This window comes from Cornus florida, unplaced genomic scaffold, assembly GCF_030987335.1.
Source record: "Cornus florida cultivar Cherokee Brave unplaced genomic scaffold, ASM3098733v1 CherokeeBrave_3.0.0_Hap2_Chr06, whole genome shotgun sequence".
NCBI lineage: Eukaryota > Viridiplantae > Streptophyta > Magnoliopsida > Cornales > Cornaceae > Cornus > Cornus florida.
In genome coordinates this window covers 89945460-89958934 of record NW_026775576.1, presented here as the reverse complement: position 1 = coordinate 89958934, position 13475 = coordinate 89945460, and the positions used below count along the sequence as shown (strand labels likewise).

Sequence of the window (13475 nt, the reverse complement as noted above, 5' to 3'; positions counted from 1 at the left end):
CAGCAAATAAGATACACTGATGAAGCTCATCTTGAATGAGTTCTGTTAATTAATGCATAACTAAGGATAAAAACACATGGACATTTGTCAACTCATACCTGTATTGCTGGGTGGAGGAGTTGCATAATTCTGATTTTTTTTTTATTTTAACACTTTTGCACGTAGTTATGTTTTATACGACAGATTCCAATAAAGATTAATTTGAATGCTTTTCTTCTTCTTTTTTTTTTTTGCAATTCATTCTACCTCTTCTAATTTATATTGTTTGTTATTGGATGCATTACCTTTTAGACTGATTTAGCACATCACCATCCTTTTACCACTGCTTTGAAGAACTTAGGCAGCAAGCCTTTTGAGAATGAGGGAGGTAATGTTGTAAATTGTGTATGTATATCATTGGTCTGTGTTGGTTTTAAGATTTTGTCATTGAATCTTAAGTACCAAACTTTATTAAAAATTTACTTGTAGAGGTAAACCTTCAAATTTATAGAGATAGGAAGCCATTGACTCTTCCGCAACTCGAGAGGCAATATCAGGAGTGGATTTGTCAGATGCATGATCGTTATGATGAGGAAATCGAGTGTGGTGAAGATCAACCTCTTCATATTATCAGCCCTCCAAACAAGAAGGGACTAGGGATTTCTACTGATGGTAAGATTTAAGAACTACAATCTGCTTTATAAAATTTTATAAATGTAATTTTTTTTCCCCATTTAAATAAGTTCTCTTATTGGAAATTCCTTGTCTGAATCTTTTTGTTATAATATTATTCTTCATAATTTTGCTTTGATGTTGGATGCTTATTATTGTATTCTACTGTTTTAACTTGTAGTTGTGAGGGTTCATAAAGTTATTCGGAGGAAAGGAACATCCTGGAAATCAGGACAGAAAGTCAAAGTTCTCAAAGGAGCATGTGCTGGATGCCACAAGAACAATATCTATGCTACATTAGAATGTTTTTTGATTGAAGGATTCCAAGGGGATGCTGGTGGTAAGGAAATTATCAATGGCATGTAAAATGTAGTGGATTTCTTTCTTAAATATGATTGGTACACAACTGCTTTTTTGTATTAGTGAGAAGATGTGCTAAGCTTTTCTTTGATGGCCTGCATTATTTTAAAATTTGTTAAAAATATGAGTTATGCATGAACACAATAATATTTGAGTAAATTACTATGACGCTCCCTAGGTTTTGGGTAAATCAGCATCAATTTTTTACCTTATTGTTGATGTGATGAATCGACCAATATACCCTTCTTCAACTGTATAGATAGACATGTGGACACAGCTAAATATTCATATTATTTCTTTCTTTATTCTATTTTCTTTTGTGATGTATTTTTTGATTTTTGTTGTTTTTGTAACATATAATTCAATATACGCTTTTTACTCATTTTGAAGCAATAATATAATAAAATTTAATTAGTGTTGTGCGCATGTGTTTTTTTAGGTCATGTCCAAATATAAGTGTTGGATTTAAATCTACCGCATAAATTTTTTATTAGGAAATCAACTGCATAAAATTTTTATTAGGCAACTTGAATCCTCATCTTTGGCTAGTACATGTTATGGATTTCCTGTTTTTTGTTTTTATTTTTCCTTGATATGTGACAATGTTGACACTAATGAAGTTAAAGGTTTTTGTATAATGTATGAGCTAGAAATGATGATTCATGCATTTTTTAGTTTTTTTTTTTAAATCAAACATTTTGCAGTTACATATATTCTTATAATTAGGAAAACTAATTTTAAGTAGAGGTAGTATGAGCACTGATTAATCTTCAGAAGTGGATCAAATAGGGGAGTCGAATCGATATTATTATTATTTACTTAGAAAGGTAGACTGATGAAAAATCTAAGATTGTAAGCTATCACCGGAGAGAGTTTAGCATCACAATATAGGCAATTTGTTTTAGATTTATATATAAAAGGACAACCTAAGAGAAGAAAGAGGATTATAAACCCAAGGACTGTGGTGGAAGTTAAGTGGGACGAAAGTAGAATTATTTAAGAATAAGATGTTAAAAGAAGAAACTTGGAATGTAAAAGATGAAAGAAACTTAATGCCGAATAAGATAACTAAATGTATTAAAAGAGGGAGACGACAGATAGTCGTGAATTGGTGTTGCATGTACAAGAAGACGGAGGGATCCATGAACCACCTTCTTCTTCATTGCCCAGTGGCTAGGGATGCGTGGTCTATGTTCTTGGTTACTTTTGGCATGGTTTGGGTGTTTCCCGTGTCCACGGTTGGCATGTTAGAGGATTGGAGAGGGTGTATAGTGGAGAGCCAAGCTGGGGATGTGTGAAGGGCCCATCCCATAGTTGTTAAAGGCTCAAGGCGCACAAAAGCGCAAATGCCTACTGGAGCCTGAGGCGCAAGGCGCAAGGTGAGGCGCGCGCCCGACTGAAGCAAGGCGCACATTGGAAAAAAAAAAAACAAAACCCACCCAATAAAGTATTGAAGATGCAAATCATGCAATAGTATATAGAAAGATGTAAAAGTCAACTAAATAAATTACTTAAGCTAAATATTCAACATAAAGATGCCAAAACCAAGTAAATCAAGTACTTGAGTTCAAAACAGTGAATAATCAAACATATTAACATAAAGATGCAAAAGTCAACTAAGGAGAAGTATAAGATAAAACCAAAACAAACATAAACATCATTCTTCCTAAGAAGACAACACCAATGAATCTAAATATCATCCTCGTCATCAATAAGCATAACATCATTTTGATCGTCACTAAATGATTCATAATTCTCAGGATCCTCTTCTATCTCATCTGAATCATCCTCATCCTCATCTACAAGTCGAACTGAAGAACTTCCTGCTCCCTTTGTTGGTAACCGTGAACTAGAACTAGATTTTGATCTAGTAGACCGTTGCGGCCTGCTTGCCTCTCCAATACCAGCAAAATTAGCAACATCACCCCATGTCAAGGAATCATCTTCATAGACTAGATCATGTTCTGCATCAGAATCATCCATCCTCCCCGTCAACCACTCGTTGCTCTCATCAATGTCATCGAGTAAAATGGGATCAAGAGTGTCACGCATATTATATCGACGCCTCAATGCTCTATTATATTTGATGAACACTAAATCATTCAACGTTGTTTGAGCGAGCCTATTTCTTTTCTTGTTATGAAGCTGCAATAAATTCAACTTTAACTAGTAAGTATAAAAAATTAAAATTTTAGTTTTCAACAATTAAATTACAAACCTAGTTAGTAAATAGTATATACTTACATGCTCAAACATGCTCCAATTTCGTTCACAACCAGAAGAGCTGCAAGTAAGGCTTAAAACCTTTATAGCAAACTTTTGGAGAAGTTTTGTTGACTTGCCATAAGCTTCCCACCAATTAGCTATTAAAAAAAAATTAATAATGATGTTTAGCAACTTTAGCTTCATCTTTCTATCGACTCTATTGTCAAAATAATTTTAACACTTAGCTATACTAACTTAATATACTTTACCACTTTACCTGGTCCTCGTGTACTTCTCTGTCTAATAGCAAAGGGATTACCAAAGAGGCCCTCAGCTTTAGAATATAAGGACAGCTCCTCAGTAATTTTGTCTTGGTCTTTGACATCCGGGACTAACCTTGCAATGCATGCATACAAACCCTTTGCAATCTCTTCATCTTCTTCAATTTTTGAATTTGAATAAAAGTATTCTGGGTTCAAATAATAACCTGCTGCATGCAAAGGGTGATGAAGTTGAACATTCCACCTCTTATCAATTATTTCAAAAATATCTGAGTATTTATCTTCTACTCCCCCAAATGATTTTGCAATGGCTTCTTTAGCCCTATCCATAGCCGCATAAATGTATCCCATGGGAGGCTTTCTCTCGCCATCAACTAATCTCAAAACCGGAATAAGAGGACCGGAAACCTTAAGGCTGAAGACAATGTTGTTCCAAAAGGAAGGCATCAAAACATAAGAAGCAACTCTTTTACCGGCTTCCTCTTTCGCCCATTTACTACGATTCCATTCTTCTGAAGTAAACATCTTTCTCAAGTTATTCTTTTGCTTGTGAATACTTGATAATGTGATGAAACATGTAGCAAATCGAGTCTTAGCAGGCCTAAGCAACTCCTTTTTGTGAGTAAAGTTCCTCATAATGTTCAACAACTTTGGTCGCATATAAATATAACTATTCAACTCCACAGCCCTCTGCATTGTTCTAGAGATGGACGGTATTTTCCCAATGTCTTCCAACATCAAGTCTAAGCAATGAGCAGCACATGGGGTCCAATACAAATGTGGGTGTTCTTTCTCTAACATCCTCCCTATTTGAAACCAAACGGAAAAAAGAAAAAATGATATAAAGAGAATGAGTAAATCAAAATTGATTTAAATTATATATTTGTAAAGAATGTAAACTCTAAAAGTTATAAACATTGAACATTCTTACCGGCATACTTATTGCTTAACTCACTATCTGTGACGACATTTGCTACTCCAATGCGGTTCACAAATTTATTAAGTAAGTCAAACATCTTGTCACCATCCTTTGAAAAAGAAGAAGTATCTATCGACTCAATAAACATGGTTCCCCTTGGACTATTTACTAGGAAATTAAGCAATGTTCTCCCTCTCTTGTCTGTCCACCCATCTGCCATTAATGAGCATCCAAATTTTGACCACTCCTCCCTATGGTCATTCATCAAAGCATTGGTATTATCCAATTCCTTCCTAAGCAAAGGAACTCTCACCTCATGATAACTAGGTGGTTTCATGCCAGGACCATATTGTCCAATTGCTTCAACAACCTCGGCAAAGCTATCATACTTAACAGCATTGAATGCAATTCCTGCATCATACATCCACCTTGCAAAAGCAGCACACACTCTTCCTCTCAACTCTTTCTTGCATGCATCATTAATGGCTGTTTGTTTTCCCCCCTCCTTTCTTTTTTGTACCACAATTTCCGGTCTGGGGGTGAAATATAAATCAATCGGTCCCTTCTGCTTTTGCATCTTTGAGGAATTGACACTAGCACTGCCTGCACTAGCTACCCTTTTTCCCCGATTGCTAACTTCCATGACATCATCCTCATCCTCTCCATCAATGAAATTAATCTCATCACTAGGTAACAAATTCATTTGTTCTTTTTCTTCCTTTTTCTTACTCATGTACTCTTTGATTTCTTCTCTAACACTAGATGGGCATCTTGTGCATGCACTCACATTTTTATATCCTCCAGCTAAGTGTTGCTTAGCCCGATAAATACCTCCTTTTGTAACTTTTGCACAGAAGTTACAAGTGACGACATTTGTATCTTTCGGATTCTCCAAATGTGAGTAATTCCATGCCGGATCCTTTCTTGAACCTTCACTAGGCATCTTTTAAAGTTCAAACTACAATCAAGTTAAATAGAAATTATGTAAGCTGCAAATCAATCTAATTTTCTATAACTATAAGCACCATGATTCATTCTATAACTATAACAACTAAACATACTTTCAATAATAGAACCTAATTATATTATATGAAAATAATATAACAGTAAACAGTTGCTATTTACAATTTGCGATTGTCTTTTATAATTTAGACTTTAGAGTACACTTCACTAATTATTTCATTTTAACATGTTAGAATGATTCAATGGAACAAATACAGGCATACAATTTGGCTGCAATTGTGATTAAGCAAAGTAACTGCAGAATGTGTTGGCTCAAATTGGGAAATAGATCCGTCACAAACTCACAGTCACTCTCTACGTGGAGAGAGCTGATAGATCGGTTTGGAGCTAATTTTTATGGGTTCAGTATTTCAGTGTTAAGTAACTTAAGTTTGATGTTAATAAATTTGACTTCAATTTGGTGTTAGTTGTTAACTGGACAACTTCTTCTCTCTATCAGTCTATCTCTCTGTATTTGGTATTTTGGTGTTATGTAAATTCTGTATATATTAGAAGCTTTGTATTCCTCTGCAAATTTTACAAGAAAATCAATTAAATACTTTCTGATTTCAATAAATTTTTTTTTTTTTGGGTAACCCGTAACCAAGAAAAAGAATTACATTCTATCTGTCACATACAGGCTACAACAATCCAAAAAAAAAAAATAAATAAAATAGCAAGTTTAGCAACTGTTTTTTTAAGATTAAAATAGCAACATAATAAATTTGTCACAGTCCAGAGTCTCCACTCTCCTCTCCGCGGCCCCTTCATCAATTCCATCCATATATAACAATTTCTTTTCATAAAAAAAAAAAAAAAAACATGTGATCTTAATTGGTCATCAATTCCTAAATAAAAGAAAACTTAATATATGAATTAATCTATAAAAATGAGGAGAGCATCAAAAAGTAAAAAGTTTCTTTGAACAGAGTCCAGACTCAGGAAAAAAAATAAAATAAAAAAATAGAGAAAAAAAAGAAGAATAATAAAAAATAAAAAAAAAACTGCCAAACTCGACTCGACAGTCGGCTGAGAGAAGAAAAGAAGAAGAAAAGAAAAAAAAAAACTGAGACAGATCACATATCCGAGAAGAGAAGGAGAGAAGAAGAAGAGAAGGAAGAGGAGAGAAGAAGAAGAGAAGAAGAAGAGAGAGAAGGAGAAGTTGGAGAACGTACCGGCAGAGTCGCCGACGGCGTAGATCCGGCAGATCCGACACAGATGACAGATCCGAGAGGAGTGAGGACCCAGACCGAGAGTAACTGTTGTCCAAGTCGTCGCCTCTGTGACCTCTGTCTCCGACTCTTCTTTGTTTTGGTGTTTGTTCTCCTTTTGTTTTTTGTTTTTTTAATGTGGTAACAATGTGTTACAAAAGTAATAAAATAGAAACAATAAAATAAGAAAACAAATCAATAAAGTCAATAAACAAACAAAAGTTACAAAAGAAAACAGTTAAAATATTACAACTTCCATCAGGCGCGCCTTTATATCGCCTTTAGCCTTGCGCCTGTAGAGAAAAGGCGCTCGCCTTCTGCAACCCATGCGCCTTAAGGTTCTAGAGGCGCTGAGATGGCGCCTGGAGGCGCCTTGCGCCTTAGGCGCGCGCCTCTGACGCCTTTGACAACTATGGCCCATCCCCTTTGTTTATTGCAGGGTTTGTATTGTGAGAGGAATGGTAGATCCTTTGATAGAGAGGGGACTCTTTTTGGTCTCTCAAATACGTTATTCTTTCTACCCTTTTTTTTTTTTTTTTTTTTTTTTTTGTGTGTGTATGGGGGGGGGGGGGGGGTGGGGGGTGGGGTGCGTGTTAATGGGACAAATTGCAAACCTTCGGGGGTATCTTTTGGACTTTGTGTATAGCTTGAAATTATAGTGTCTCCTTTTGTGTCTTTTGGGAGCTCTTCTCTCTCGAGCGTTGTAATGAAATATTGTTTATAAAAATAAAAATAAATGTGCTAATGCCAAATTGGGGGTTTGGAAAAAAGCTTAGAATTATAAGGGATTAAATTTAGCAGAAATAAAACTAAATACAAGGAGTGTAATTTTAGTAAGTCTAGAAATACAAGTAAAACTGAATACAAGGAGTGAACATTTTCGTTATTTAGGTTCAATTGTTCATAATTTTGGCGTAATTGTATATGACTTTAATCATAGAATACGGGTAGGATGGGTTAAATGGAGGAGTGTGTCTAGTATGTTGCGTGACAAGCGTATCCCCTTAAGATTGGAAGAAAAGTTCTACCGAAATGCTCTTAGACCAACCATACTTTTCGTCACAAGATGTTGGTCAATTAGGAAACTTGTGCATAATGTGAGTGGCAGAAACGCGATTGTTGAGATGGATCTGCGGTAAAACTAGAAAGGATAGAATTAGAAATAATCACATTCGGGGGATTGTTGGAGTAGCACAAATTGGAGATAAAATGAGAGAAAATTGGTTAGGATGGTTTGGACATGTGCAAAGAAGAGCTATAAATGTGCGAGTTAGGAAGAGTGACAGAGTCCACGTGGAGGTAATAGTAGGGGAAGAGTAAGACCAAAGTTAGTAAAGAAGGATATGATAACACTGATTTGATTGAGTCTTTGACGTTAGATAGAGTGGGATGGAAATGAATTTATGTAGCCCTAGTTAGTAAATTCACTAATGATACACGTACGTACGGTTCTTTGGAAAATATTCTTGTTTTCTGTTCAGGTTTGAAAAATACGGTATAATACACGTACTTTTATCATCAACCCGTATGTTACGATTTTTGTAAGTTTTGATATATCTAGATCACCGTTTAATTCAATTTTTTTATTTTTTATTTTTTTATTTATTTTTAATATATATATATATTTCCTGATATCCCAACCATTTTTCTTTCCCTTTTCAATTTTAATTCTATATTTTTCTTGAACACAAATTCTCAACACATAAACTCTCGTCTTTATTCTCTTTTTTACTTTTTAGACCAGTTGTGCGACCAAGGTGAAGGCGTGACAGTGGATAGGCGGAAGATAGGTTATCTTTTTTTTTTTTGTTGTTGCTAAATCCGATGTCTTTATCACTCCAAGGCATGGTCTTTAATCAAGTAATGGAATATATGTATATATACACACACAGACACACTTTGTGGAACTTTAGAGAATTATATAGATTCTTATAGATCTATTTAGGTATTTAGATATTGTTATTTATTATTATTTATAAGATCTTTTATATTTTGTTTGTAACGGTAGATATTTTACCATTCTTTATTTTATTTTTGGAAGTTAATTTACTTTAAAAATATTTTAATACAGTAACAACCGTAGGATTTGAAAAATAAAATGAGTTGGCAACAATTTTAGGATATAAGCATGTGCAACGATATGATCTATAAGAAAATAAATAAGATGCGTATAGCCGAATTTTTAGTCCATAGAACATATTATACACATAAGTATCCGTATTCATATTTTTATGTTTTCGCTTTTTTAGCCGAATTTTTGTGACATGTTTTTTTTTTTTTAATTATACTCGTATGTTCATGAATCCGTCTTTATCCCGAACCCTATTTTACTAACTATGCATGTAGCCGACCCATAATAGTTGAGAAAATGTCTTATTTGATATTATTGTTGAATATTTTAAATCTTACACTATGACATACTATTTTAGTCCTAATATAAATGGAATTTTTTTAACTGATAATTTGTTTACCTGTTTGTAGGATATTGTGCTCAAAAATTATTTGGGAGTGCTTTTAATGGTTTATGTGCTTAAAATACTTTCTCTATTCTCTTATTTTATTTTATTTTATTTTATTTTTTCATGTGCTAAGTTTTCTCTTACGTCTTTTTTAAGAATTATTTAATGCACAAACATTTTTAGGTATTATCATTCTTGTTTTATAGAATCTTACAATTCTTGATCATGTAAACTCTAAATTGATCCAACACAAGATACTGATTTTAATAAGCTTGTGGCTAGTGTTGCTAGACCACTTCATTGACACCCATACAGACATCAACACTCCTTGATAGTGTCTCCTTGAGGACTATCAATGACCCTTCTGCCAGTCCTCGCCTCTGGTTCTGTTCCGAATTGTTGATTTTTTTCTTCAACTGGAAGAAGGCCAGTTGTTTGAGAATTGGTCAACGAGAATCAAGGTCTGCACTGGTAGGGCATTATAATGATAGTTGAAATAGGATATTATTGATTTTGAAATGGGTCAATTGGGTTCTTAGAAATCAAAGATTGAATAGTCATTTTTTTACAAGACTTTTAAACTAATGATTTTCTGAATCCTCATAGGCCGTGAGAGATCAGATTAATTTACGCATAATTTTTTTAATGCTATGTGTTTCATGGACTCTTCTATCACCGTTAAGATATGTGTGTTTGCACAACACTTCATTGGTATGTGTATTGGATATGTCAGACAACCAAATCTTAGCATATGATAGACTGACCAACTACCTGTGATGATGAGAAGAGGAGGGACTCAAATATGATAGAAGAGAAGGGGATTTCCTACTTTTCATATGGGTAGGCAGATTGAAAGCCATTTTTTCACCACACCCCATTTAATTAAAATTTAACTATATTTATAGACATATATCCTTAAAATACAATATCATAGAGAATTTTATTTAATGTGTAATGTATTTAAATGAGCAGTACAGTTCTACGTACCAGTATCTGACTTTTGGACATATTTGAAGCAAGTTATTATATTATGTGATTTGGGGATTAGGGTGGTCTGACAATTATACACCCAATTGCACCTGACACATGTAACATAGTTCATGTTACATATATATATATATATATATATTTTCCGCCCTCATATAGTTGCAGCTCTCTAGCATTATAGTATGACATATCCTTTTAACCATACACTTCCTTTTTTCTTTTTCTTTTTTTAATAGGGGAAGCTCGGCTTATTTGCAGGTATGCTGTCTTCTAATTTCTTTTTTTTTTTTAAAGCTTCTTTAAGTGTTTAGGACTAATTTCTTAAAAAAAATCTTCTGATTTCTTTTATTATTATATCTGTTCTGTAAGGCCACTAGGCCTCTCAGAAAAAAATGGCTGCATCATTGCTGTAAATGAAGGGAATCCATCGATCGACATCCGCGGTTCTCTCTCTCTACCTATTAGTGTGATTGATTCTGGAAAGGTTTGGTAGTTGAACTCATGTTGCCTATATTGATTTTTTTTTTTTTTTTTTAAATTTGTTCTACTGTAATTGAGAGATTTGCTAAATGCCGAACTATTTAATATCAGTGTTTGGCTGTTGAAAATACCGAATGGATTTACCAAATTGAGAAGCAACGGCAGAAAACTCCATCTACTATCGACATATTAAGTGCAAAATACTGTCAAGGGTTGGATATTGAAGGGGTTAGTTTTCCTGGCCTGTATCATTTATTTATTTGCGGCTTAATCGCCATTTGATCCCTAGTCGTCTTTTTTATGACTAAATTATATGAATAAATTTTGTGGAATAATTTTTAGGACCTCCGTTATCTTACACGTTAAGTGGATAAATTATGTTTTGGGACAGCCCTTTTCTTTTAGCAATAATCAATCATCTTTCATGGGAAATTGTTCATAATATCTGGTTTCTATTTCAGGCATTACCTAATGATAATACAGTTTATGCTGGACATGTTCCTCCCAAGGAAATTGTTGCAATTATTCGGCCTGCCTCTTTTGATAGCAGAAGTGTGTCTATGAAGTTGGATCAAAAGTATATTGTGAAACAAAACATTGAGATGGCTATAGAAATAAAATTTAGAGCTAAAGAGAAGGATATTGAAGCTCAACATATTTATTCGGGACGCGTTGCACCTTCATCCCATAAAGGTTTTCATGGGTTATATATATTTCCGCTGGGATGCAAGTTCCCTAAGATATTTCAAAAGGCTGGTATCTATACATTTTCGTTCTCTCTTGTAAGTGTTAAGGAGAAATTCTTTTTCATCATTTGGTCTTTATATGTCATATGGGACACTGCATTTTCTAATCCATTTGGATTTTGCTTCTTATTTCTATGGAATTTTGCTTGTTAGAAAGAGATGAGTATTAAAACTTCTGAAAAGAGAGTACAGGTTAAGGCATTGCCTGAAGTTGAGAGGTGGGGACTTCTGAATGATGAGCAGATTCCAGAGTACAGTGTAAGGTAAGGGACCTGTTACCATTTGACTTTTTTTACTGTTCACCATGATTATTAACCTGGTCCTTTGAATGATTTTTGTATTGACTTATCTCTATTAACATTTTTTTGTTATTTTTCTATCCTTTTGTTGCGTGGGCATCTTTATCAACTAGTTGGGTAATACATAGTTTACAAATGACATATGATATATGATACTGTGCAACGAAAATGCAGCAGGATTTGTATCATTATTGTGTGTTGACATCATGCATGATATTAGATGAAATATCACAGTTTGATTTATTTAAATGGTTTTAAAAAAAGTCTACCTCCTACCAAATTTTAGAACATTTTCTTGTTAATCATTCAAACAATAAGATAATCTTTTAGGGGCACTCCTTTAGTTTTTTTTTTTTTTTTTCTTCTTTTCTGTTTCTGTTTATATTTCATGCCTTCTTACATTTCCTTCTTGATTAGAAGTACTTGCTCTTTGCATGAATTAGAGATAACTACAAGGACTTTGACTAGGGTGATTAAGCCATATACAACCAAGAGCAATAAGTTTTCCAATGTAAAATTGGACATAGTTCACATTGACAATAATATTAAAGGTAGCATATGTTTGAATAAAGTCAGTAATTAATGTAAAATATGAAGCCAGAATTCTCACCTTTAATTTACCAAACAAAGAAGAATAATGAACGAAGATTCATGTAGATTTTTCAGTTTAGCTGAATTGGGTATTTAATTTTCTTACTAAGATGCTTAAAATATTGATACCGTTTATGATGTCTTCTTAAGCCTAAAAGTGATAGATAATAAATGCTCATAATTTTTTCGAATATCTTAAATCAGATGATTAGATTGTTAGTAAAGGTGACACCACATATCGTTTAAGGTAAATAGTTAATAATTAAGTGAAAGGAATTTCATGTGTTGAAAAGTAACATGAAGACTTTATTTAGGCTCCAGATTTACGACTGTACTGGTTAAAGACAAGTCTGTATCAAAAATATATTCTTATTTACGTTGGTAGTTTGCTGCATAAAGCCAAGTTTATATTCATACTTATGTTGGATTATGTAGATTTGATATTGGTTTAATCTTACTCACTAAGTGATTTATAGTTTTCGACTATATAAAAAAAACTACATTCCAAAATTGTAAAGTAATTGATTGCATTATAATCTGAAGACGTCTTGAATCATCTCCTTTTCTTTAGCCAGCATTTTGTGCTCTCTGTATGTTGTTTTATGGTTCATACTATGTTCGTGTGAATTATAGGTTGTAGGGTTGATGATTTATTGGTGTGTTTGTCTGTCGATAGGCTTAAGGATACTCTGATGTTTGGTTTTACTTGTCTTCTCTAGATTTTCTCTTCCCCCTTGTTAGATTTTATAATTTTAAGTATATTCCTGTTTTATAATACTTGTGACAATGCTAGAATTTTAATCATTGAAGTCAGAACTAGGTGACCAGTGCCCTTCACACTCCATCTCCTTTACTAGAATTTTAATCATTGAATCATTTTTATATTTCTATGACAAGCATTTCACTCGGCCATTGTTTGAGAGGTTGACGAGAGACATGGAAAAATTATTTTCAACAATTACTAAATGAGCAATATACTAGGGAAGAAGTTAACAGTAATGATCCTTACATAGGCATGATAAATGAAATTCATAATAAGGAAGTAAAGGACATGCTTAAGAAAATGGAAAATATAAGGCAGTAGGACCGGATAACATTCCTATAGAGGCTTGGAGAATTTTAGGAAAGATAACCATTACATTGAATGGTTAACAAAGTTGTTTAACAAAATTGTGAGAGAAGAAATGATATACAAAATTGTGGAAGTTAAAGAGGAATTAAATTAATGTGTTACACATTGAAATTATGGGAAAAAATAATAGAGCAAAGTCTAAGGAAAAGAAA

General features: G+C 33.5%; 2 protein-coding genes across 2 annotated transcripts in view; one reads left to right on the top strand and one right to left on the bottom strand.

Annotated features, from left to right (window-relative positions):
• Window positions 1-13475, top strand: part of LOC132314560 (structural maintenance of chromosomes flexible hinge domain-containing protein GMI1) — a 46563-nt gene that overhangs the window by 19407 nt on the left and 13681 nt on the right. The window contains 8 exon segments of the mRNA XM_059813407.1: window positions 292-367; window positions 469-651; window positions 833-991; window positions 10312-10333; window positions 10445-10559; window positions 10667-10783; window positions 11017-11337; window positions 11455-11564. Coding sequence (XP_059669390.1) covers window positions 292-367; window positions 469-651; window positions 833-991; window positions 10312-10333; window positions 10445-10559; window positions 10667-10783; window positions 11017-11337; window positions 11455-11564 — 1103 coding nt within the window.
• On the bottom strand, window positions 2519-4180 carry LOC132312762 (uncharacterized). Its single transcript, XM_059811263.1, has 3 exons — window positions 3494-4180; window positions 3256-3374; window positions 2519-3156 (listed from the first exon to the last, which is right to left on the bottom strand). The coding sequence occupies exons 1-3, from the start codon at window positions 4155-4157 to the stop codon at window positions 2701-2703; spliced, it is 1239 nt and encodes a 412-aa protein (XP_059667246.1). The 5' UTR covers window positions 4158-4180; the 3' UTR covers window positions 2519-2700.

Excerpts from the sequence above, each read along its gene's own strand:
- LOC132312762 (XM_059811263.1), bottom strand. The coding sequence starts at position 4,157 with ATGCGACCAAAGTTGTTGAACATTATGAGGAACTTTACTCACAAAAAG. Across the intron at positions 3,375-3,493 it reads GAGAAGTACACGAGGACCAG|CTAATTGGTGGGAAGCTTAT; the intron begins GTAAAGTGGTAA and ends TTTTTTTAATAG. Across the intron at positions 3,157-3,255 it reads ATTGGAGCATGTTTGAGCAT|CTTCATAACAAGAAAAGAAA; the intron begins GTAAGTATATAC and ends AATTTATTGCAG.